Below are 23638 nucleotides of genomic sequence, written 5' to 3'. Positions count from 1 at the left end.
TAAGTAAACAATTGCATCATTTTAATTGGTCTTTTTTTAGTATAAATAGATTATAACACTCATGATTCTCAGTTTAATTGATTTTGAGATTACCCCCACAACCTCACAGCCCTCCAAACGTTACCTCATAATAACAATACAGATTCAACATGATCTGTCAAATCTCGACCACATTATAAGCTTACCGAAATGTTGACAGTTTATCCCCACACCGCAAAATTGGTACTACCATCAAATAATGTGATAAGTACCCCCTGGGGTATGTTGCTTTAGATAAGGGGTAACACTGTGTTGGGGTAACACTGGATAACATTGGGGTAATTTTATTAACTGAGTGTAAAAATCGTTTAAGCATTTCGTTTTAAGAAAATTGTGAGGGGTGGTTTTCTTGCTACATGATTTTTTTTTTTCTAAGATTTTGCTTACTGTTTTGTGGATTAGAAGCAGTTTTATTTAATTTTCTTTAGATTTTACACTAATGTAATAGGGTATTTGACTGAATCTAATAATAAAAATTTGTTTAGTCCGTCAGACATATTTCCAAAAAATATTATATACGGTCGGGCTAATGTAAAAACTCACATTTCTACATTTTCTCGGGTCTGGGTGTTTGTGGTACCTTCGTTGTATCTGAATTCCATAACACAAGTGCTTTAGCAACTAACTTTGGGTTCAGAACAATGTACGTGTTGTTGTCCGCATTTATTATTATATAATCCTTCGATCTTACACCTAGTCTATCTCACCTTATATCTCACAAATACTTAGAAAGTTATTGGTTTTATAAAGGTAACTCACCGGAACTGGGTCGATCGCTGTAACGCGTGCAGTACACCCACGCTGGCCACACCATGGCCCCGTCTGCCATCGTCGTGCCTGCAACATGGACTACTTGTAACATAGAGGTCATGAAATACGAAACTAATATCTAAGCATCATTGGAGATACCCAGGTTATGATTTTAAGTTTATGAATTTAAGAAATAGGATTAGAATGACACTATTAGTATTCTCCTTAGCATTTGTCCAACACAATAATTGGAAATTCAGTTCAGGGTGGAACGCACACGGTCAATACAATTAATTTTCAATAATTGTGTTGACAAATTTAATAGCTTATTAAAATATGAATATTGTCAAATTTGTAAATAGCGGAATTTGGGCCCTTACAGATACCCTATCAGAACTAAGGTTCTCAATAAGGCCTCTACATGTTGGACTTATGTCAACGTACACGGCTTTAAATTGGAATGGGGCTCTTGTCATAAAGTTATCCCATGATAATAGAGAGATAAAAATGATAATATTGCACTACTTTCAGACAACGCCATCTAGTCTCAAACTAAGCAAAGCTTGTATTATGAGTAAAAGTTAAAAAGCATTGAACCCCATTACTCACCAGTAGCGGAACTCTGACTGCTTCCACTGTCCTCTCCTTTCGACAGATCGATGGCTCCGCTCTTCTCCCCCGGCTTCACGTCCGGGACCCTCGACTCCTCACTCTTGGAAGGAGACACCTCCTTCACTGGCGACATCTTAGCCTCAACCCTACTCTTCACTTTCCTCTTATTGAGCGGATCAGTAATCCTTCTCCCGAAATCAGCCTTTAAAATATTATCAATACTGAACTTTAAACAATTCTGGTTTATAAAATCTCGACCGGACTCGTTTTCCGGTGATTTTGGAGATGGATAATTCATTCTCCTATTTTCGTCCGTTCTTCGCAAGTCCTGGTTTTGAGATTTCATCCTCAAACCGAAATTTAGCCCGAAAGGCTGCGAGTTTAGGTTCAAATTGCTTTGTGGGACAGGCATTCGATTTTGGAGGCCTGATTTTAGATCTACTTGGTTGATTAGAGGGTTTTGGAACAGTAAAGGTTGGTTTAGGAACATTAAAGGATTTGGGGTGATAGGACTAGGTCGTAATAGGAGGGGCTGGTTCATGTTGATGTTTTGGTTTAACTGAGATATGGCGTTTAGGTGCGTCTGTATGTGTTTGAATGAGGTGAGGTTCTGTGACGTTTCTGGACCTTTGTCCTCGAAGCTCGGAGGCGCTTCGTTCCCGACTGAGAGGACCGTGTCATCGCTACAGCAGGAGTTATCGTCTATTTCCGCTCTCGATTCATTCGTTCGATCGTCTTCATCGTCGATATTGTCAGAATGGCGCGAATTTTCGTTCACCTCTCTAAGATCTTCATAATGAGGTGTGTTTTGTAAGAGTTTGTCGGTTGAGAAGACGTTTTCTGGACTATGGCTGTCTCGCTCCTTCTTTAAGACGTTGTGTATGGCGAAGGAGGATGACAGGACTGGTCTTTCTTCCTGCTTCTCCTCATCGTGGTACTCAGGACTGGTTGTGTCTCTGGTGTTGGGGGAGTATGGCTCGTCATCGCTGTGCTCTTGTATCTTAATCCTGGAGTTTTGAAGGTGGGCTGACGATACAGCAGCCATATTGGATTGGGAAGTTTACGCCATCTGTTGAAAAATAGTTACATCATTATTCACTGAGCTAAACAGTATTATGTTAAAAGTTCAAACTATGTCCAACAAAATGACTGTCGAAAAAAACAAAACTATTTTATCTTTTCAGGATAAGTATACTCGTATCTTTGGAAATGTATATTTTTAGGTTATAAAAATGGGAGTTAAACAAAATCGACCTATTTCCAGAATTAAGGATATGATAATAACATTTCTTTTCATAAATGCATTTGAGCAATTCAATGAGCATTAACGGTTGCAGAAATTTGTCAACCTTCCATTGTAGCACCATGTAACCATTTATCGTTGTGGAATCCAGCACTTTTGTGGTGTGCAATATAGAATATTCTATTCCTTTCTACTCTTGTCTAGGCAGATAGTACATACCACCCAAGTCTCAGATTAAGACCGAACTGTAAGCCTCTTCAGGTATTTTAGAAAATTGCTCAAAATACAACATTCTGTTATTATTTCTAGCTATGAAGGAATGTTTTCCATTCACCAGGAATATTATATTAACAGGCTAACAACACACTCGTGATATGGTATGTAATGAGAGACAAGTGTGCTTGCGTGAGGTGGCTTCACGTTTTGTGTTGTCTTACAAGTTAAGCAGCGATTGGTGAGGTTTGGAAACTGATGGGAGATTTTTTTTTAATCTCAAGCTTTTAAAAGTTTATAAAAGTCTGATTTTGTTTATCCACGCTCATTTTGAAAGCTTTTAACTAAAATAGGATACTACTTCAATTAATTCCTCTAAACCGAAGTTGCACTACTTAACAACATTTAACTAAACTCCAGTTAATTCCTAACTAACGGGTTAAATTTTGAACTGGGTTTAATGGGTTCATAGTTAGCTAATCAAACACTAACTACTGTCTATATAACCTACAGTTAACGCAAATAAAGGTGGACTAACTGTTGTGACGGGGGCTCACACACAGGCATGTTACTGAATGCGATGCGGGCGGTAAGTTGCTCTACTTGTGTTTTTGTATGTTACTAAAATAATTACAGTTGGAAAAAAAATTGAAGTAGATAGTAATCATTGTTAGGGATGCGGTATTGTTATTTTTATGTAGTGAGAAATAACTGTTGGGTATACGATAAGGGACACCTATTGGTTCCGAAAACGATAGAGAATCGATAAAATATCAAAGAAAGATAGAATATCAATAAATGCAAAAAAATGTTGGATAAGAAAGATTGAAATTCCTTCAAATTAATGAAGTAACGTAATTGTGTCTAAAATGGTAAGCATTCAAGTATTTTCAACAAAAATAGCCGTATTTACAAATCATTAACATAAATATAAAGCAACATTCACAAGAACACTAGAAAATCTAATAAAAACCGTCGGTAATCAAACCTAAACTGCAATCAAGAGAAACTGATCGCTTAACTAATGAGCTAACTGGAACACCTATAAGTGCTAATGTATTTACAAATCAAATTAAACACTCCTACTTTTGTGTGAAACTACACAAAATTAATATTAAACAGTGTATCAACAAAAAATAACTAAATATACAATATACATGTCCAATTATATCCTACTAAAACAGCAAACTAAATTCATGTAGAGCCACTTTCCCATCGCATCGTCGCCGGACCACACACGACGCATGCGCAGAGCAGATATTTCGTTTAATCCGACCACAAAGTTACATTTGCGGTTAGACGTGCCACTTCTGTGGGGACTTCACCTGAATTATGCATTTACGCGACCGCAAAACCATCTTTGTACAACAAGAAGACGATACCACGTTATTCTCGAGCGTAATTTAAACGATTCTAAGCCTTATTTGTATAAGACTACAGTATATGTAAACCGCAAGAAAGTTTTTGTAAATCATTACGTGCTTAAGGTGTAGCGAATTGTCTTATATTTTTATTTTCGAACCACGACTTCGCAATTTAAAGGTGTTTATTGAAAATCAGTATAAAAGTTTTAATCCTAACTCGAAAATTATAAGTTAGGGTAACGTAGAGAGAATCAACCGCAGAATATGTACCCATAATATTACTTGCAAATAAAATACGGAGATTGGTAATAGGCTATTTTATCAGCTTGCGTTTTATTTAAAAGAAACGACTCTCGCAGTAAGCAATTGGATCCTTATATCGCTGTGAGTTTCACAAACATTCAAGTCACATGCACGAAGACACCCAGACTCAGAACAAGCATTCGTCGATCACACAAATGCTTGTCCTACTCGGGAACGAAACCGCGTCATATCTGGCCAGTGGGTTTGGTATGGTGACCTCAACCACTCTCTTTCCCCAAGTTATGTTGGTGTTGGCTTCAAGTCTCATCGGATACAGATAAACATCGTATATTCATCGTACAAGAGAGCGACTGTCTATCTGACCTCCACAACCTACATTATTTGGTCAAAAACTTATGAAGACGAATAATAAGGATTTTATGTTGGACCCATCCATAAAACAACCCGGATTAACGTAGCTTTACTTATAACATCAGTTAAAGCGAAAGGTTTTGGAATCAAAATTTAGTACACTGTCTTAGCACCTGTGTTGATCTGTGTAAAACAGACAAGAAGCTTATATGTATGTAAAAATGTCTCTTTCATAAAAAATTGGTTCAGCAGTTTTCGTGTAACAGCGTAATAGACAGATTAACTTTAACAAATATAACACTAGCAATAATTCCTAAATTAAATACCTAATTCGAAGAGCAATAAGTAGGTACTAATTATTTAGAATCAATTTAATTTCTAATAAATAAGCGTTAAATTTAATTTCATTTACTACTTTAGTTAACTGTAATAGTTATAAATTAACAGTTAAACTTTATGTTTCACCAGTAAATACTTGAGATCCATTCGCATTTAGCGGCTAATAGCTAAATGAAATGTCTGTCAATTTTAAGTAACCGGTGAGTCTAATCAACCGGTCAGGAGCGAGTCGGGCTCGCGACACTAACGATTCCGTACAATTGGCTATATTAAGACAAATATGCAACAAAAAAAAAAGATCACCACAGAAATACATAATCCGTGAAGATTTCAATCGTTTAGCTAGTTCGTGAGATTCAGCGTGGTAACAAACGTATTGACAGCGGATCCTTAGTGGTCTAGTTTAGTTTTTATTGATTAGGAACAGACTATCGGTTTAATCATTGTCTGCTTATAGTGCTTATCACACCCTTGGCCTACCGGGATTTTGCAATTTCAAATCAAAGATGTAAGGTCTGACAATAAGTAACATTATTACAAATTTAATTTACTAGCTGTGGCCAATGACTAAACGCCCTAAACTTCAAAAATAATCCCACGAGACCAAAATTCGTTATAATACCTTTATAAACTATTTCTGCGCCAAATTTCGTCCAAATTCGTTCAGTGGTTTTTGCGCGATAGAATAACAGACATCCATCCATAATTACAAACTTTCGCGTTTATAATATAATAGTAGGATTCAATAAAAGAGAAAGGCTCTGCAATATTATTAAACATTCTAATAGAGCAATATAACGATAATAATTTAAATCGAATTCATATTAAAATGCAATAAAAAATAATAAAGATGTTTGAATGAACTCTCTTTTTACGATTCAGGATAAAAAGTGCAAAAATATACGCGTCATGTCAATTTAGTGCAGTTTCATTTCAAATTGGGTTATTAACATATTTATACGAATAAAATAATAATATTATAATCCATGATAGCTTTATTTGAAGCTTTCACAGATACCTAATGTATTTCAATTGACACTATAGCAACAAATGATGAAAATTAAACAGGAAAGCTAGCAACAATTTCTACGACGACCTCCGTGGTCGAGTGGCGTACGCACCGGTTTCAAGGTGTCGCTAGCTCTGAGGTCCCGGGTTCGATCCCCGGTCGGGTCAATGTAAAAATTCTTATTTCTACATTGTCTTGGGTCTGGGTGTTTGTGGTACCTTCGTTGGATCTGAATTCCATAACACAAGTGCTTTAGCAACTTACTTTGGGTTCAGAACAATGTATGTGATGTTGTCCGCATTTATTATTATTTATTATTCTTTTCTTTTTATATTTTTTTTAATATTGGCAGCAGTTGCGTCATGCTCCCTTAGTTGCCACTGCTTGCGGTGGCGTCTTGGGTCGGGTCACCTCCTTCCCTCTGTAATGGCGAGGGAGGTGATGGCTGACCCTTGCGTCATGCTCGTGAACGGGTGCTGCTTGCGGTGGTTGGTCGGTCTGCTGATTTGGTTCTTGGTAGTTCATTAAGTATACCATACTTATAGTTTTGCCCCACCCTATGTTTTTCATATGTGTAAGTGTATAATATATGTTGCAGAGTTTGTTGCGCTGTTTCTTTTTTACAGCGAGAAAACTTAGGAAGCGGTGAAAGGTATGCGATACGGTTTTCAATTTGATCCGTTACCAATTATTCCAATAGCAATTATTTTGATTTTCAAAATTATCTTTGTACGGAACCCCAGCGACGCGATAACGACTAACGTTTGACTGCTTTACGTAATAGTTAATCGGAGTTAAACTTCTTCATAAATAAAATCCATAAGTGTTATTAACTAAAGGTGATAATTATAATAAACCAATAACCAGGTAGCCATCTTGTAATTATTCATTTGACACATTAGCACTTGACACTCCAATAATTTGCACTCAACATTTCAAAATGGCGACTGTCATTTTGCAGTTTTTGTTAAACGATACTAACATGTTCATTATTACAGAATGGTGTTTTAACACGCTATTCCTTAACGATTAGGGTTCCGTCACTAAAAGGTTGTCGTTTTTTCTAAGGCTTTCAATGAGCTGTAGTAAAAAAAAACGTGATGGTCAAAGTTGACATTTCGACAGATTTTTGGTGCCGTTTAAACAATTAATACGAAATAATATTTTTTTACAACAAAAACTTATAAATGACTTTAAAAAGAATCTACTAAGTCAAACTTGATGAAATTTATATTGGTCCCATATAATATATATACCATATAATTTCATAAAGTAACAGCTACTTCATGTTAAATGAAATAAGAATCGAGAAAATCGGTTCAACCAACCTAAAGTTCGGGTTATTAAAAAAACCGACGAATTGATAACGTCCTCCTGGTTAAAATCAGAATAAAATATTAACATCATTTATACTAGCATGACTTTTTCGCTGTTTCTATAATTATTGCTACGGAACCCTTTGCCAGTTCGTCTAGTTTTTATAAAACAATATTAATTTTACTTGTGAGGTTATAAAATATGGATGTTTTTCACTAATTTTCAAAATACGTATACTAAGTTACAAATGTTACACAAAATAGAGCATAGATAAGCATAATATTACATAGACTTTGAGTAAACCGTTTAATTTTTAATAGAAACAAATAGTTTTTATTATTTATGGAAACTTATAAAGTTGTTTAAAGTGAATACTTTGTTTTGTTGTCTGACATTTTCTGCGAAAACTGTTGTGAGAAAGAGAAAACAAAGTGTGAGAAAAAATATGTCGAAATACGCTTATATTTAAAGACATATTAATAAGTATGGTATAATATGTGTATGTACGATTGTAAATGTTTTGATACAGTTTGGAATGGGTGAAGCTGGCATCCTTTTTAAACCAAGGGAATCCTCATAGCCTTTCTCCGCTCTGGGAAAGACGGAGGTATCGGGACTCTTACCGGCAACCATCGGAGTTCTTAAACCATCCCTATTACTAGAGACAACTTAAACGCAGTGGAAGCTATCACGATCCCGGGGGTAGCTACCTGAATTTACATATATAACATAATAATAATCTTCCACACCGATTTCGGTAACGGCGACTGCTTCGACTCTATTGGCGTGCGTGTGCTCTCATGTGGCTGGAGTAACCAATTTTGTGCGTAAAAGTCCGCGCACACTGCGGGCATGTCAGGGTACCAGCCACAAAGTTGTAGTTGATAGCTACGAGTGGTCGAGCTTTCAACTCATCTCGTTTGGCATCCAGCTCAGAAAGCCGACGGGCTTCAAAGTCTTAGACATTGGCTTTTCCACGGCTTCTCCAGTCTCTGCGGTTGGATGCCAGTTTCTCCCACTGAGACGGATATCATAAAGGCTAGAGTTGATATAAAAAAAAAATGATTTCCCGTGGTATGAGAAAGTGAGAAAGGCTGGTTCCATGTCGGCTGGAATAGAGAATCGTGGAAGGATTTATCGGACTCCTTTGCCCAGCAGTGGGACACAGTGGGCTAGATAAAAAAATGAGCAAGGCACAGACTATCTAACAAAGAGCGAGTAGCACTATGGGGCGTCACTAATAGTTTTATACGAGTACATATGACAGAATAGACTGTAGGTATACTTGCCCGTCGACCAACAAAAAAGTTATTTATTTATAAGTCTTAGCACGTTTATACAGAATTTATTTATTTGTCTTAGAATTAACTTCGACATAAAAGGGCAAACAAACATTAAATAAAGTCAAAAACCATAAATTTTAATCACACCAACATTTATAAGCGTTTCACGACACCTCGACTCAAAATGGTCTTAACTGTTATGACCTCCGCTGTCGTTTAAATTGGCGGGAAAAATGCAAACGTCAGTTTGACAGTTAGCTTTTTTTTCGCGTCAGCTCGGCCGCGTTCCGTTTACCGCGATAATGTTTAGTGGAAACGTTAAACAGGCAAAGGAATTCGTATACAGCCCTACGTCTAGTTGATTATTATCAAACATGGTCTGTATATGAACGTTAATTATAATAATATGATTTTTTTTGCAAATAAAACTGTATCAGCTGTATGTCCATAAGTTTAATGTGCAAAAAATTGTTTCTATGTCCGCCATTTTTGTTTCTGTCAATGCTTATCTGTCAGTTCGATCTTGAGGCATTCATTTTGCTGACTAATAGTTTAGTACAAACTCCTTGATTTGAATATAAGTTAAGACCAGCTTGTTGTTTGCTGTGCAATGTGTAAATAAATTCTATCACCTATTGTTTTTGTTGAGTAGATGGCAATACCGAAATTATAGATATGTTTTTAAAGCTGTTAACATAGACTGTAAGAAATAGTATACCTACCAAAACACATCTTAATTGGAATAAAATATAAAAATATCTGTCGCTACTTTAGACTTTAAAAGGACAGAGACGGCATAATACTTGACGGTGACTTAAAACTTAATAAGCCAGATCTTGAAAAATAATACACGCAGTAAAGTAATCTATTTCTCTCCTAATTCTGCTGCAGTCTCTCTTTATACATGAGAATTCGCCCCTTAGATATTAAAATTTAATCACTCGATAACTTTGATCTGAAGAATTGGTTAAAACTGACCAACAGTAACTTTCCAACGTCCACTGCTTGATAAAGTCTTCCCTATGTTACGCCGCGGAGCTCATCGCTAAGCTATTACTGCATAAGTCAGTAAGTTAAGCTACGTTTGACGGGGTTAGTCCGTAGATGGGTGACCATCTTTGTCATTCGAGCTCCTCCGTGTTTCGGAAGGCACGTTAAATTATCGTTGACAGTCGTAACAGGTAGTCAGAAGCTACAAAGTTTGAGAACCAGTCTAACTATGGGGTATCGTGTTGCCCAGGTAATTGGGTTGAGGAGGTCAGATAGGCAGTCGCTCCTTGTCAAACACTGGTACTTTGCTGAATCCGTTATACTGGAAGCCGACCCCAACATAGTTGGGAAAAAGCTAGGATGATTATATGCTGCGCCGCAACACCCTCCGCCTTCCACGTCCAGACTACCTTTAGCTACCTTTCTTGTCAGCCCATCAGTAATTATAAACAAAATAAAATCCAAAAAACAAAAAGACACATAACTAGGTTTTGAACCCACAACCTTGTACACACGATTCCGGTTCCTAACCCGTTAGTCCACGACAAACCGTATCTGATGAGTATCAACACAAATTATGCAAGAAATATCAAAATTTTCACACCAACTTAACTTCTTAATTGAACCATCGAGTCTGTGAATCATTTTATTATATAACTAGCTCTTCGCCCGCGGCTTCGCCCGCGTCGATGTCGGTTATATCGCGTTTCCAAGAGAACTCTTCAAAAGTCTGGGGTAAAACTATCCTATGTTCTTTCTCAAGGTCAACTCTATGTCTGTACCAAATTTCATTAAAATCAGTTCAGTGGTTTAGACGTGAAAGCGTAACAGACAGACAGGCAGACAGACAGACAGAGTTACTTTCGCATTTATATTATTAGTATTGATTTTATAGTTTTATTATACTGTAATAAAGCTTTAACAATAAGGAATCATTTTGTTGTAAAACTATTTATTTTTATTTGAGTGTGAGAGTTTTTTTAGTTATTAAATATTAAAGGCGCTTGGTGTGTGTGTTTTTAGGTTTTGTAGCAAGGATGAGTTGAATAAGCTACAACTGCACAAGTTAAGCTACTCTTGACACGGTCGGTCCGTGGATGGTCGACCATGTATGTGTGTAGCTCCCGGCTGTTATTCATATTAAGGGTAGTCAAAAGCTAGAACATTTGACAACCCAATTGTGTGTGTCTCAGGAATCGATTAGTTTCCTAAATACATCTGGCTTTAATAGTCCAAACTTGTATTTTAATGGAATCAATTAGAGTTTAAGTTAAGATCCAGCTACTCTCGCTTGCCTTACAAAGGTAGTACGGCACTAAGTCGAGGTTCGAACCCCACAGGGGGTGTCCTAAGTGAACGTTGCTAACATTTTTTTATAGTAACTACCGTGAGAATGATTTATTATTAAATGATGTAACGGTATACTCATGCGGCCCAGAATAGAGAGTCGTGGAGGGATTTGGGGGAGGAGATTTTGGCCTTTGCCCAGCAGTGGGACACAGTGGGCTAGAGAAAAAAAAACGGTATACTCCGTATACTAGAGAAAAAACCAGAGTCTTTAATCATGAGCTGACGAGGCGGTGGATCGGAAACTAGTCGGCCAATCCCGATGAATACGCGCGAGTAAACAGTTGCATCATTTAATAAAGTAATAACTTATTATAGTTAGTTTTTATACCAGGGCCCCAATTCTGCTATTTAAAATGGCCGATGAATGAATGAAATTTAGCTTAAAATGTCAATTTTCGTTTTATCTTAAGCCTTTTTCTGCACAATAATTGGAAATGCAGTGTGGACGCTAAACTCAAGGTCAATACAATTAAGTTCCAATTATTGTATTGACAAAATGCTTAAGAGAATAGGAATATTTTGATAGTAGATAGATAGATAGAATAGGAATAATTTCAAATTTAATTCAATTGCCATTCATTCATCGGCCATTGTAAAATAGCAGAATCGGGGCCCTGGCTGGCTGTGTCCTCTCGCCGATAAGTCTGGTTATCTGGTAGTCAAAGCTAGCTCTCAGATTAACTACATTATTAATCTGTTGAAAGAATAAATGAAGTGGGAAATCTAATCTTTATTATCTAAATAGGTGCTAAGCCATGCTAAATGCCGATTGGTTGAGGTCACCACGGCGGGTTTGCCATGGTGACTTTGCGCGAAGTGTCGCGGGTTTGATCTAAGCGTAGGATAAGCGTTTGTGTGATCCACGAATGCTTGTCCTGAGTCTTATTGATATGTGCATGTGACTTGAATGTTTGTGAAACCTCCCGCGACACCCGGAAAAAAAGAACTTAATAACGAAGTAGGAATAATTGGATAACTTAAGCTTCGCCAGTATTTGTTTCCTTTACTAAACGTTGCCAAGCTGGGATACAGTGGGCTAGATAAAAAAATCTTAAGGTTTCCAGATCAGGGCCTTGGTCTTCACCCACTATTGTAAACGGAAAGACAGCGTGCTGCTGTGGAGTTTGTTGCGCTGATTCTTCCCTCACAGCAAGAGCACTTAGGAAGCGGTGAAGGGTGGGCGAAACTGGGTGCTGTCCAATGTAATTAGACCTTCAAAAAGTGCTACGTAGTACAATAATTTGAATAAATGACTTTTGATTTGGACGGCGTCGTCGTGGGCGACCTAGGAAGCGGTGGCGAGACGACCTCAACGCTTACCGCGCAGGCTGGTTCCATGAGTCCCAGAATAGAGAGTCGTGGAAGGATTTGGGGGAGGCCTTTGCCCAGCAGTGGGACACAGTAGGCAAGGGAAAAAAAAAGACTTTTGATTTTGATCTTTTGTTTTTTCGACACTACCTAATCTAAGGCCCTTCGTACACAAGACAAATAAACTCTCCGATAGAGGACAACTTTAAGTCTCCAAGCGAACGAAACTACTAAGAGTCCTTTTCAAACTAGTATTTTATAATTACTAAGACAATTTCCGCATAAAACAATTCATATCATAGATAACTAGTCAATATTGTTGACAGTAATCAAATAATTATAAACCGTTGTTACATAGCTGATTGTTATTATCTATCAATATACTAATATATAAAGCTGAAGAGTTTGTTTGTTTGTTTGAACGCGCTAATCTCAGGAACTACTGGTCCAAATTGAAAAATTATTTTTGTGTTGAATAGACCATTCATCGAGGAAGGCTATAAACCATCACGCTGCGACTAATAGGAGCGAAGATACAATGGAAAATGTGAAAAAAAACAGGGCAGCTATAAATCATAACTTATATCTTCTACCCACGTGGACGAAGTCGCGGGCATATAAGGAATAGGAATATTGATAGATATGCTTTTAATATAGCAATATGATTTAATTGGAATGTACTGCCAAGGGCGCAAACTTGGTCACTAATATAACGGTGAGTGTTTGTATGTTTGTTGTTTATGAACGCTTAATCGCTTGACTGATTTTGATAGAATTTGATATTGAGGTGGCTGATATTCTGGAATAACTCATCGAAATTTACTTGTGTGATTAATTGATGTGTATTTTTTTAAAAGGCCTCTCTGTATGGAATTTAAATTCTGCTCTCCTTTTCCAAGCTACTTTGGTTTTTAATTCCAGTCTCCCTAGATTTAACTAAACACTAATTTCCACAAAACAAATACCTATCTGTCTTCCAAAACCCATTCTATCAGAAGCACATTTTTTTACCCTTTCACAAAAAAGTATTTATTAACTTCTGAATAACTAAAAAGGGCCACAAAAATAATGTCGCGGCTCTTAACCTGCTCAATGAGGCATTTTATATCATGTAATATTTAAATATTACGTTGTAAACAGTTTATAAAAACAACAGTCTATTGGGGTGAGGGCTCATGCAAGTAACATGCATGGCTGGTTATGTATGGACTCAGGTCTCTTGTGTTTTAAAGAAAGACAAACTATTCTATACATTTTACTTTCGTAGATGGGTGACCATCTTTGTCAAAACGAGATCCTCCGTGTTTTGCAAGGCAAGTTAAATCGTGAGTCTCGGCTGTTATACATACATCTTTGACAGTCGTTACAGGTAGTCAGAAGCTAGAAAGTCTGACAGTCTAACTAAGGGGTATCGTGTTGTTCTGGCTGAGGAGGTCACGTAGGCAGTCGCTCCTTGTAAAACACTGCTACTTAGCTGGGTCCGGTTAGACTGGAAGCCGACCCCAACATAGTTGGGAAAAAGCTAGGCTGATAATGATGATTGGTACAATTTCAGATTGACAAAGGTGTAAATGGTCTTGATTTGATATCAATCCGTCAAATCATAATGTAATCTATTTATTCAAAATAGGCTACTAAGTACTACACGGATAGCCGATTGGTTGAAGTCACCACACTGAACGAATGTCTTGAAACTTGTCGCGAATAAGATCCCACTTAGGACAAGCGTTTGTGTGAACTACGAATGCTTCTGGGTCCTGAGTCTGGGTGTCTTTGTGCATGTGACTTGAATGTTTGCGAATCCCCCCGAGACACAAGAATTTTCTTACGTATTCTTACGTAATGTGGGAGTTGTTTTTATTGTGCAAAAACCTTCTAGAAAATGAATCTTTTTGAACTCCAAGATAACACTGGATAGGACCCAACAACTCAACCTTCACCGCTTCCTAAATCATCAGTCTATACCAGAAACAGCGCAACAAACTCCACAGATAAAAAAAAATCTAGTTACAATTGAAGAAACAGTCAGAAAACATAAAAAAACCCGTTGAAAATATGTTATAACTTCAACACAAGCATTTTAACACAAACAAAAATATATAAATTAGGAACCAGATAAACAGACAGACATTTATAAGTAGTTAAAAACATCTCGTGTGTTTGTTTATTGTTTGTAAAACTTGATTTATGCTATCGTGAATGTTTTCGTCGTGTAATTAGAATTTCAACTGTTTGGCAGCCATCTTGGGTTGCTATGGCTACGTTTACGTTTACGTTACGCTACGTTTTGTGATTTTTCCATTTTATGTTAACGGATAAAGGTTTTAATTATTTTTTTGTTTTTGAAAATTTTAGACTTGGATGAAAATAATCGTTAATGTAACTTAGGAAATAGTTATACAACTTTAAATGTAAGTTGTGTAGGTTTTTTTTGTCAGGGTTCCGTACAAAATCGGTGATAGCTAGACTGTTAAAGTTTTCTCAGATGAATTGTTTCTGCTAAATCAAGGTTAAGCTACAGTAAGTCCGGACAAAAAAATGATGCGTAGGTAACCAATGTTCATGTCAAATTATTTATCTTTAGTCGATTTGTAGGAAATCCTTGGTTTCGAGCGATCGACTCGAATTTAATCGTTTCTGTTCAATATTACGACCAGTCAAAAGGTTACTCTTAAAACGGTCAGGTTCGGTTTTATACTTAACTACCTATAATCTATTACTAATAGAAACAAATCCAATACTTTCCCACTATTGTTAAACAATAATAAACAAGAACAACGTTTATTTAAACTGTGTTAAATCACGACTCGGTATATCAACCCAAGATGCTGTGATAAACTGAACGCTTAGCTTACAACGCCATCTATTGAGCGCCCTCTGTAAACTACGAACTAAATCCCAATATTTTTTTCTTTATTTATTTTAAAAGGTTTAGTACACTATTATGAATATTATAACCCCACAATTGTTATCCTGATTAATTCATACGAAATTTTAAAACAAATTTGACTTAAAATTCTATTTGTCTCTAATTACGTATAGGGAGAGACACAGCATGTGACTGTGACTTAAAAAATACGTAGTCTTAGTATTTAGCAGTAACAATATAACTATAGAAACGAAAAAAGCCGCGATATCGTTTTCAAAAATAATTTTTGACGACGGAAAATTTCATTTTTAACTGCGATATCATCCCAAAAGCCCGCCTTGTAAAAGATTTGACCCAAACCATTTTTTGTTTGACAGAAAACTATCAAAATACACAGATTGAATATTAAATTGATAACAGGGTATGACTAATGTCAATTCTTATGCAAATTAAACAATTTATCATTCAACACAGGACACCCATATATCACTTATATATAATTCAACAGCTGAATCAATAAAACCGTTTGCTTTATTAAATGAAATTAAAAGAACAAAGACTTGTCAATACAAAATTGTTATTAAATTTAAAATAGCAATGTCAGAAATGTAATTGTATCATTGCAAGCCTCTTGTACAGAGTACGACCATTGATCACCATGCTTGTGAGTCCCACGGTGGGGCGCCATTACCGAAGCTGTTAATAACACCAGCCTGAAACTGTCCCACTGCAGGCCTTTCATACAGAGAACGAGCATTGATTCTCATACTTACTTAATACCTCATATTTCCTATCAGTTTTCTAAAACAGTGATACTTCTACAAACATAGGTAAACCAAATCTCTCAAATATATTGGACTAGTTGTTGCCCGCGGAATGCATCGAAAATGATCCCACGGGAACTTAAAATCGGGATAAAAACTATCCTTTGTGTTAATCCTGGGTATAAACTATCTGTTTACCAAGTTTAGTCTAAATCCGTTCAGTGGTTTTTGCGTGAAAGAGGAACAAACATCCAGACATCCATTTATACAAAACTGACCAATGCAAGTCAAGTGATAAGTAACAGAATGTCTCTCTCGTAAAAGGAATTAACGTATTTACAAATATGAGTCAAGAAGTGTATGAAAATGATAAAATCTTTAATGAAACCAAATAAAATTCGACCCAAATTAAGTTAATGACTACAATTAAAGACATATTCATTAATATTATACACTTAATTATAATCAATTGTGTTAACAAATTTAAGTAGGGTAAAATGCACGTTTGTCGGCGGTCGTGTATATTTATTATTGATTTTGGAAATTCAATATTATCGATTATTTCAGTTTTATGCGGAGAAATGCTATGACGGTAAGAAAAGAGGCAAAAGTGAAGTCATTCAAACATAGGTTTTGAGTAAACTACGCATGTTCGAAACAGTGCAAAATTATCTAGCATAATTATGATATAACATGCATAAATAACTGTGGAAAATTAAAGCAGTTTTTCTATAATTTTTTATCGAATTTGTATCATTTATTTCTATCCTAAGCTATCCCAAAACGTGCATGAACAAAATATACCATTATAAAATCATCAAATTAAATAAAAATATCACTTTAAGTATCCACAAAAATATTGCTAAATGGATTGAACCTACATCCTTTACAATAACTCGGTCAGTTAACCACAACGGCACCGCACACTTAGCACTTACACAATTGTATGCAATTCGCGACGTGAAATGAGTCACTTCCCTCACTTCACCTTTAACAATTTGAGCGTTGAAAACAAATTAAATTTGTATACTTTATGCTAAATGTTTGTTCTTTATGCTTAAAGTAATAAACAATTGATCAAATTGCGATCGAAATTTTTGAAATTGTAGTACTTTTGATCAATAACTCCGGTTGGGTCTGAAATTAGTCTCGTAGTCTTTATAACTAGAGATAGTAGGTAAAAATCTAGTGAAACCACGAACCTGAGTCTATAATACCAGCCTACATACATCCCACTGCTGGGCTCAGGCCTCTTCCCGTATAGGGAAAGGTTTGAGCATTGATCACCACGCTAGCTCACTGCGGGCGATTTCAGATTCTAATATAAAATAAATAAATATTTGTAATAAAGGTTTCCTCACGACGTTTTCCTTCACCGTTCAGTGTCGTCTAAGAATCATTAAGAAAGTACATATATATCTTTGAAAAAGTCATGTACTTTGCCTGCCTTGGGACCGAATCTGCACCTTATACACACAAATTCATCCATAGAACCGCAAGGAAACCACGATATTATACACACAGGCCTTCGTCATGTCACAACTAAACCCTTTTTGAGCAGACAAAGTTATAACCCAGAGCGGTACAGTTAACAACTTAAAGCAAGTTCTTTCGCCAGTACGGTATTAAAATCTCATTTTCTAGTCATTGCCAGTACAGTATGAAAATTGCTGTCATATAGAGAAGGATTTTTTTCATATCATTTTACACTTATTCTATTAAAAGAGTTAGACAGGTTTAAGTATTCAGGTATAGCGAATAAGGACCGATGTGTTTTGGAAACTGGTAAAATCATCATCATCATCATCATCTCGGCCTATAGCAGTCCACTGTTGGACATAGGCCTCTCCATAATTTCTCCAGCGCGACCGGTTCGTAACTGGTAAAATGGGGTGAATCACGAAAACCTATAAAAATTACATGACAATTACACATCAAATAATACTAAAGGATGCTTAAACTATCCGCACGCCTGGGTAAGAGACTTTCAAATGTAATGTCAAAGTAAAAAAAACACTAACTTCATTAAAATCATCATCATCGGCCTAGCCTTTTCCCAACTATGTTGGGGTCGGCTACCTGTCCAACCGGTTTCAGCTAAGTACCAGTGTTTTACAAAGAGCGACTGTCTATCTGACCTCCTCAACCCAGTTACCTGGGCGACACGATACCCCTAACTTCATTAAAATATGATGTAATTTAAGTATATGACAAATTCTACCTGTCTGATTGTATGTGTTTTTGCCACACCACTTAAGACATATTTAAGCTGTTATTAATAAAGATAACTATAGTTTTCTATAATAAAAGTATTCAGTAATTATCTAAACGCTTTCCATAACTATAGTTAAGGAAATAATTACTCTATAACAAATACTTTAACAATTAATTTAATTGTTTCCTTTAATAAAATACAAGAATTACACATTCGTTCTTGTGATCTAAGCCCTTAGTACACGAAGCAACATAAGTATGCCTTTGGCCCTCTACGAGTGTTAATACAGTCTTCAACACCCAATAATCCTCCTAATATTATAAACGCGAAAGTTTGTATGTATGGATGTTTGTTCCTCTTTCACGCAAAAACCACTGAACGGGTTCTGATGAAATTTGGTACACAGACAGTTTGTAAATAGGATTAACGCATAGGATAATTTTTATTCCGATTTCGAAGCTCTGATATCTTATAGGTTAGAAAAAACCATAATAAAATTTTTATAATAACTATCGTGAGACTGATTCATTATTAAATGTTCGACTCGCGATCCCGCCGCGTCTGCTCATGATTAAGGACTCCGGTTGGGTCCGAAACTAGTCGGGCTACCCCGATAAATACGCGTGAGTAAACCGTTACATCATTTCATAATAATATTGCTTTAAAACGTGGTAATAGACCGTTAGATAAAGTTGACTTTCATCGCCTCATATACTAAGAAAAATAAACGCTAAATAAACACCGCAGTCAATATCTATTTACACTAGATTAATATATTAAGTTACAAGACAAAGTTATGAGTAAGTAACATTAAATATTAAATTATTCTGAGGCCGACAACAGGCCGCCACACCCTACTTCACAAGTGACAATGTATGAATAATGCGATTCAAATGAGAATAGGATTGTCTTGGCGCCATTGCTGTCATAAAAAATAGAAATAGTATTGTTTATGTTTAAACATTGGTAGAAAGAAGTGTTATGTGTTCACACTATGTCTGTGTGTATGTTTCACTGTTTCGTATACCATTCTTAATTAGATTTTATAGTAAGGTATGTTGTTTTCAAAAGCTTTTGTAATAAGCATTCTTCTTAAATGAAAAAATAATCTACTGTTATAAATCAGACGAAGAACTCGTTTATTCGGTTCGTTTAAAGCGCTAAGCTCGGGAACTACTTCGCATCAACTCTAGTTCGCATCAAGAAATTATGCCTTAGATAATTCATTTATCAAGCAAGACTATTGGCCATATAACATCACGCTATAACCACAAGGAGCGGACAAAACTCGGAAAGAATCGCAAGTACAAAAAACACAACAAAATAACATTCATTATAAGAGCTAAAACACTTTTTTCTTATAAACCATATGTCTTAACAATGAAATAAATGTTTTATCAAAACAGTTCCGCAATTACAAATAAAAAACTGAAAAATGTATTATAATTTTAATTTAAAATTATTGTATCATATTTTATTAGGTATTAAATTTGTTAATAATAAGCGCTACTATCCCCAAAAAACCTAAAAAAATGTATGTGTATAGTAAATAAATAAATGATCTAAAATTGACAGGTGTCAGACATAATTATTTTTGACGTTCCTATTCTCATTTGAAACAGCCTGTATAAACACATGCAATTTAAACAGCTGAACATACATACATACATATACAATATGACGATCGATTACCATTAATAATTGTGTTAAAATGATTAATTGTTTAAAAACATTATTATGTTTTATTAATATAATTATTTATTGTATTTGTATATGTAACAGGTCATTGTTTAAATTTTATTGTCCGATTTTATTTATAAAGATTAAAATTGACGCGATAATTTATTTATAACATCAGTTCTGGTTCACTGGTTCATTTGTTGATTAATTTTCAGGTTATAACAGAAGCAAAAATGCTTTAATAAAATTCTAATAGTCTGCTTGTTACACTTTTATCTCCAAAACCACTGAACCGATATTGATACAATTTGTAACGAAGGTAGCTTGATCTTTACGAAAGGACATAGGCTTTTTTCGCTGTGATAGCTACACCCATATAGGAAAAGCCGCGGACAAAAACTACTTAGAAATATACTATAATAGTTACCGAAAAAGTGTTCGTTAAAATCCGAAAATGTTCAGGCTTTTTTCATAATTAGCAACTATTAGAACCCTTTTAACTATGACCAGCCGTGTGGTATTGAGAAAAACCCTTTTTAGTTGTAAATAGGCTAACAGCACAACCGCAAAATAAGCCACCCATTAAAAGAGGTTGCTGTAACCGAAAAACGGTCAGAAGGGCATTTAAACTTTAGTTAAAGTTAACTAAAATATAAAAATAATATAACTATGTAGCCGGAATATATCCCACTGCTGGGCAAAGACGTCTTCTCATACAAAGAAGTACAAGTATTGACCATTGATCACCACGCTAGCTTATTTCAAATTATTCCGGATTTATTTTATTGGAATTTAATTTTCATCACGATTTTTTCCTTTACCGTTTGTCAGTGGTGCCTTAGAATAATTAAGAAAACATTCAAAATTATTATGAAAGATTATTACATATAAAATACATTTTTCGGCTTAAATTAAACTCCCGCACTAAGGAATTTAGATCTTGTGCCGCGGAAATTTTCACAAGCATTCAAGTCATATGCACAAAGACACCCAGACTCAGGACAAGTATTTATGACATATACGGAAAAAGCGGGTGTTTTGGGAGAAATTGGGAAAAGCTTATTCCCAACAGTGGGCTACAGTATCTTGTAACGAACATAATTCATATATTTAGAAATCGTTATCATGAAGTTAAATTTAGCGTCGCGTAAATACGGGACCTATGATTAATGCACACTACATATTAAAAAAGCGATTTTTTGAGAGTACCTACGTTTGTTATTTCTTAACTTTTAAACTGCTGTACCGATTTGGATTTAATTGACTGGACATAGCTGATACTATTAATAACCGTATAACATTTATTCCGAAAAAATATGACTTCCCGTGGGATTAGCAAGGGATAAGTGTTTTTAAAATCTGTAAACTGCCGTTAACACCGCGTTTAATTCATCATTGAATAATTAATAATTAAAAACCAAAGGTAACATAAAAAAACAGATCAGAACAAATAATATTATTTCGACAATTAACTGTATAAATTTCACGCGCTCATCTCTATAAAAAAACTGGTTTTTGTTGAATACAAAAATAACTAATTTGAATAAAAATACATAAATACATTTTTTACATATATTTTAACGCCTTTTAACTCGCATTTTATTTTAAATAAATGCATTTTCTATAAAATACATCTTAATTATTTTTTAGATTATTTATTTTTTGACCCTGCCATGTTTGTATCATAAACAATAGTTTTTGTTTTAATATTCGAATGTGGGACGTAGAGGCTAATTGGATATAATTTATGGTATATAAGTTATTTAATAAAACATAGTCAGTTTATGCTTTATTTGATCATCTGGGGCGCAAACACTACAAATAGTATTTAGAATCGTCCATTTACAAGAATAATGATGAAAATAAATCAAAATATTACCTTTGCTATATTTTAATACATTCTAAATCTTGCGACGAACATTACACATGATTTAATACAAAATTAAAAACATAATAAATCATGTTCCCACACAATATGACAGTTTATATTTAAAATGCAATAAATTAATTAACGCGGCGAATGTTACGGCTGTGAATTATCGAGGTATTCAAAAGGAGCATTAATCTTGTTTTCAAGAAATATTTAGTTTAGGTTTGTTTTATTTATTAAATATTTGTGTAAAAACTATTGCATTATTTTCGTAAAAGATGAAATTAAAAAAAAATTAGATCACATTGGTTTTTTTTTTGAAAGTCGTTTTCGTGACTTAAAATTTACGAAAAAAAAAATCAAATACTTACGTTTCTATAAAATCCCACTAGAAACAAGAAAACAATCCTTCATAATATCATATATATACATATATCCGAAAAACAACACACACACAGCACTCACAAACCGAACGCGTTAAATACGAAAAAACTTTAATAAAAATGTCAAAAACGCGCGCCTAAACGACTCTCACGAAAAATGCAGATTAAAAATATTTTTGACAGATAATTGAATTTTTCATTAAAGGTTTTAACGTTTCGTACGCCGGCTCTTTGCGCGAATCGAACAGAACTGGCAAATGGCTCTGGCAGCCCCCCTCTCCGAGGCGTGGTCTCGCCAAGCCCACCACTGGGCGGGGCGTGGAGTAATTTTTTTCCTATTTATACTTTCTTGCTTTTATTATATTTAGTCGGTAGTTTATTATATTGTAATGTCTGTCTGTTTATTCGTCGATGTATTGAAATCGTGATTTTTCGCGTCTTAATTGTATGAGTTTTTGTGATAGGACAATCTTGCGTCCATATTGTAAGCAATGGGTGGGTTTAATTAGTAAAATGTGCATTTTCTTGTCTCTGGATTGGAAAAAAATATTTTTGGCTGTTCTCGGAAGTGTGTTTTGGTTATAAAAGTGGAAAGTATTTGGGGTTTGTCTCTGGTTGACAGTTTTTCGTAATTATAATTTTGTTTTCGTATAATTTATGATACGAAGTTATTTGGGGTAATTAAATACGAAAAGTGGTTTTAAAAAATCACTATTTCGGTGTCGGCTTTCAGTATTATTATTCTGACGTCAAATTAATTAAATATGGCGAGAATATTTCTTCGTTAATTCACATACTTAATTACCTATTTCATATCTTTTTCATTTAGATACTTCGAAATTAACTTTAATACCTCTACCTATTTATCTAGGCATTTTTTTAACTATTATAAAAATAAAGAAAGTCAAAAACATATCATTAAAAGATTTTTTAGGATGTTTTATTAAACTTAACATTTTGAAGACTGATTCCTATCCTATTCGTCAATCAGAAGTCGCCTTAAAGTGTCTATCACTTCAAGGCGCAAATTAGCGAAATCTAGACATTTAAAATTAAGAATCGCTTTAGTATTAGATGGCTTATTAATCATTCATCATTACAATTATTAATCATTTTTTGTCAATGTCAAAATTTTTTTATTAGAAGGAAAGAATCAATATTATTTATAATTAAATGAAACGTCATATTAGTAGATAAAAGTATGTATGACCAAATACATTTGATGAGCGGCTTTTATTGATAGACCAAGGAAACTATTTTTAAATGTATTCATGACAAAAATAAAATGTATAGTCACCTATTATAGACGTTGTCTGGGGAAGAATGATTTATTTACAATTTTATAGAGTTAAATATTTACAAGTTAAAAAACAAAAAATAAAAAATAATTAAATTTATTAAATCAAAGCATCAAAAAATTCATCG

At 34.9% G+C, this 23638-nt stretch overlaps 1 protein-coding gene across 1 annotated transcript in view; it reads right to left on the bottom strand.

Moving 5' to 3' along the window:
* The window catches only part of LOC113499976 (homeobox protein invected-like), a 70279-nt gene extending 47340 nt beyond the window's left edge, over positions 1 to 22939 (bottom strand). The window contains exons 1-3 of the mRNA XM_026880606.1: positions 22202 to 22939; positions 1399 to 2470; positions 799 to 876 (exon numbers count right to left, since the gene is read on the bottom strand). Coding sequence (XP_026736407.1) covers positions 799 to 876; positions 1399 to 2446 — 1126 coding nt within the window. The 5' untranslated portion in view covers positions 2447 to 2470; positions 22202 to 22939. The remainder of the gene's footprint in view (positions 1 to 798; positions 877 to 1398; positions 2471 to 22201) is intronic.
* Between the last annotated feature and the right edge of the window lie 699 nt (positions 22940 to 23638).

Source organism: Trichoplusia ni, chromosome 13 (genome assembly GCF_003590095.1).
Source record: "Trichoplusia ni isolate ovarian cell line Hi5 chromosome 13, tn1, whole genome shotgun sequence".
Lineage (NCBI taxonomy): Eukaryota > Metazoa > Arthropoda > Insecta > Lepidoptera > Noctuidae > Trichoplusia > Trichoplusia ni.
The sequence above is the reverse complement of the archived record's forward strand: the minus strand, read 5'-3'. Positions and strand labels throughout refer to the sequence as shown.